The sequence below is a fragment of the Octopus bimaculoides genome, chromosome 10 (assembly GCF_001194135.2).
Source record: "Octopus bimaculoides isolate UCB-OBI-ISO-001 chromosome 10, ASM119413v2, whole genome shotgun sequence".
In the NCBI taxonomy this organism is placed as follows: Eukaryota; Metazoa; Mollusca; class Cephalopoda; order Octopoda; family Octopodidae; genus Octopus; species Octopus bimaculoides.
Window position 1 is genome coordinate 23581156 of NC_068990.1, and position 1546 is coordinate 23582701.

General features: G+C 31.5%; 1 protein-coding gene across 1 annotated transcript; it reads left to right on the forward strand.

Moving 5' to 3' along the window:
• Position 1: 1 nt before the first annotated feature.
• On the forward strand, positions 2-766 carry LOC106883703 (mitogen-activated protein kinase 12-like; the record flags this gene model as incomplete). The annotated part of the gene is made up of 1 exon (XM_052971271.1): positions 2-766. A coding segment is annotated over one exon (504 nt), but the record flags the coding sequence as incomplete, so codon positions are not given.
• Between the last annotated feature and the right edge of the window lie 780 nt (positions 767-1546).

The following is a 1546-nucleotide window of genomic DNA, read 5'->3' on the forward strand; positions in this document are numbered from 1 at the left end:
AACCCGATGGTACCGAGCACCAGAAATAATCCTGAACTGGGAAAAATACAATCAAACAGCAGATGTGTGGTCTGTGGGTTGTATCCTGGGTGAAATGTTAACAAAACGAGCTGTGATACGAGGGCATAATTTCTCTGACCAAATGAAGCAGATATTATGTCTAGTCGGAACACCGGATTATGAAATGCTAAAGAAATTTACTTGTGAAGAAGCTGTTGCTATGATAAAACAATATGGTACTTTTGTAAAACAGGATTTTTCAACTTTTTTTAATACCACAGATGAAGAGACACTTAATCTTTTGGATCAGATATTTAATTTAGATGTAGATAACCGAATCTCTGTGGATGAGGCAATGAAACATTGTTTCTTTGAGGACCATTTCCAACAGACTGATTTTATGCGTGCACAACATTTTTGTGACAGATATTCCGATATGGAATTAAACAAAATAGAATGGTTAGGTCTTATTTACGAGGAAATCAAAAACGTCAATCCTGACTAATACACAAATACACACATAAAAGTTTATACCCGCGCTATTTAAAGTATGTTTTCAGGTCATGAGTTGGTGTTAGCATTTCTCAAGTATTTACACTTCTTTATTATTGTTTCTCAATCTGATCTCTGTTCAATATAAAAAATTTAAAGACATATAAATTAAAAACATTGTCGATATTCAGATATCACTGCCTTGATAAACACTGCAAAATTTTTTAATTGAGCAAAAACAATAAATGAAGAAGAGAAATATATTTTAAAACAATATCGTGTTTTGTTATCTTTTAGGAATGTATCGTTGATTGTTAATTATTCTCTTAATTTAACAACTTCTATTTTCTTAAACTCCCACCACCAGGTTATTTTATAATGCGCGCACTTGTTATATGTCATGCTACAAATAATTACAGGAACTGAGGACCTTTTAATCATTGTCAATTTCGCATTTACTAATTGGATGTTTATTTCATTGTTGATCGGTGTATCTTGGCTTTTCCTTGTTTATATGCTTGCATTTATTTTGAAATTTTTGTTTATTTCTACACATCTCTTTGAGTGCTTCCAAACGCGACGATATATATATATATATATATTCGAAACGTCAGGTTAGAATAGAGACAGCTAATGAAGGAATATTCCAAGTGGCTTTCCGTTTTCCTATGTGTTCGTTCCGTTGTCTGTAGTTCATTGTTCTAACGTCCTGTACCCTGATATGCATATATATACACATGTAGATGTACATATGTGTATATACATGTATATATATTCTTTGTATTATTATATATATATATATATATAGTGCTTTAATTTTATGTATTTTTAAGAATTTAAATATAACGGATCGGTTGTACATTTAAGAGAAATGCGAATCTCCACTTTGTAAGCAAGGCATGTATTTAAGGAAGATTGTCCGTATTTAGTTTCAATGCTATGTAAATTTGAATTTTTAAAGTTCATGTTTATTTACAAATAGTGAGTAATCCCCCACTTTATAATCGGTACTGTATTGGCGTGAGAGAGAGAGAGAGAGAGAGGTGGAAAAAAT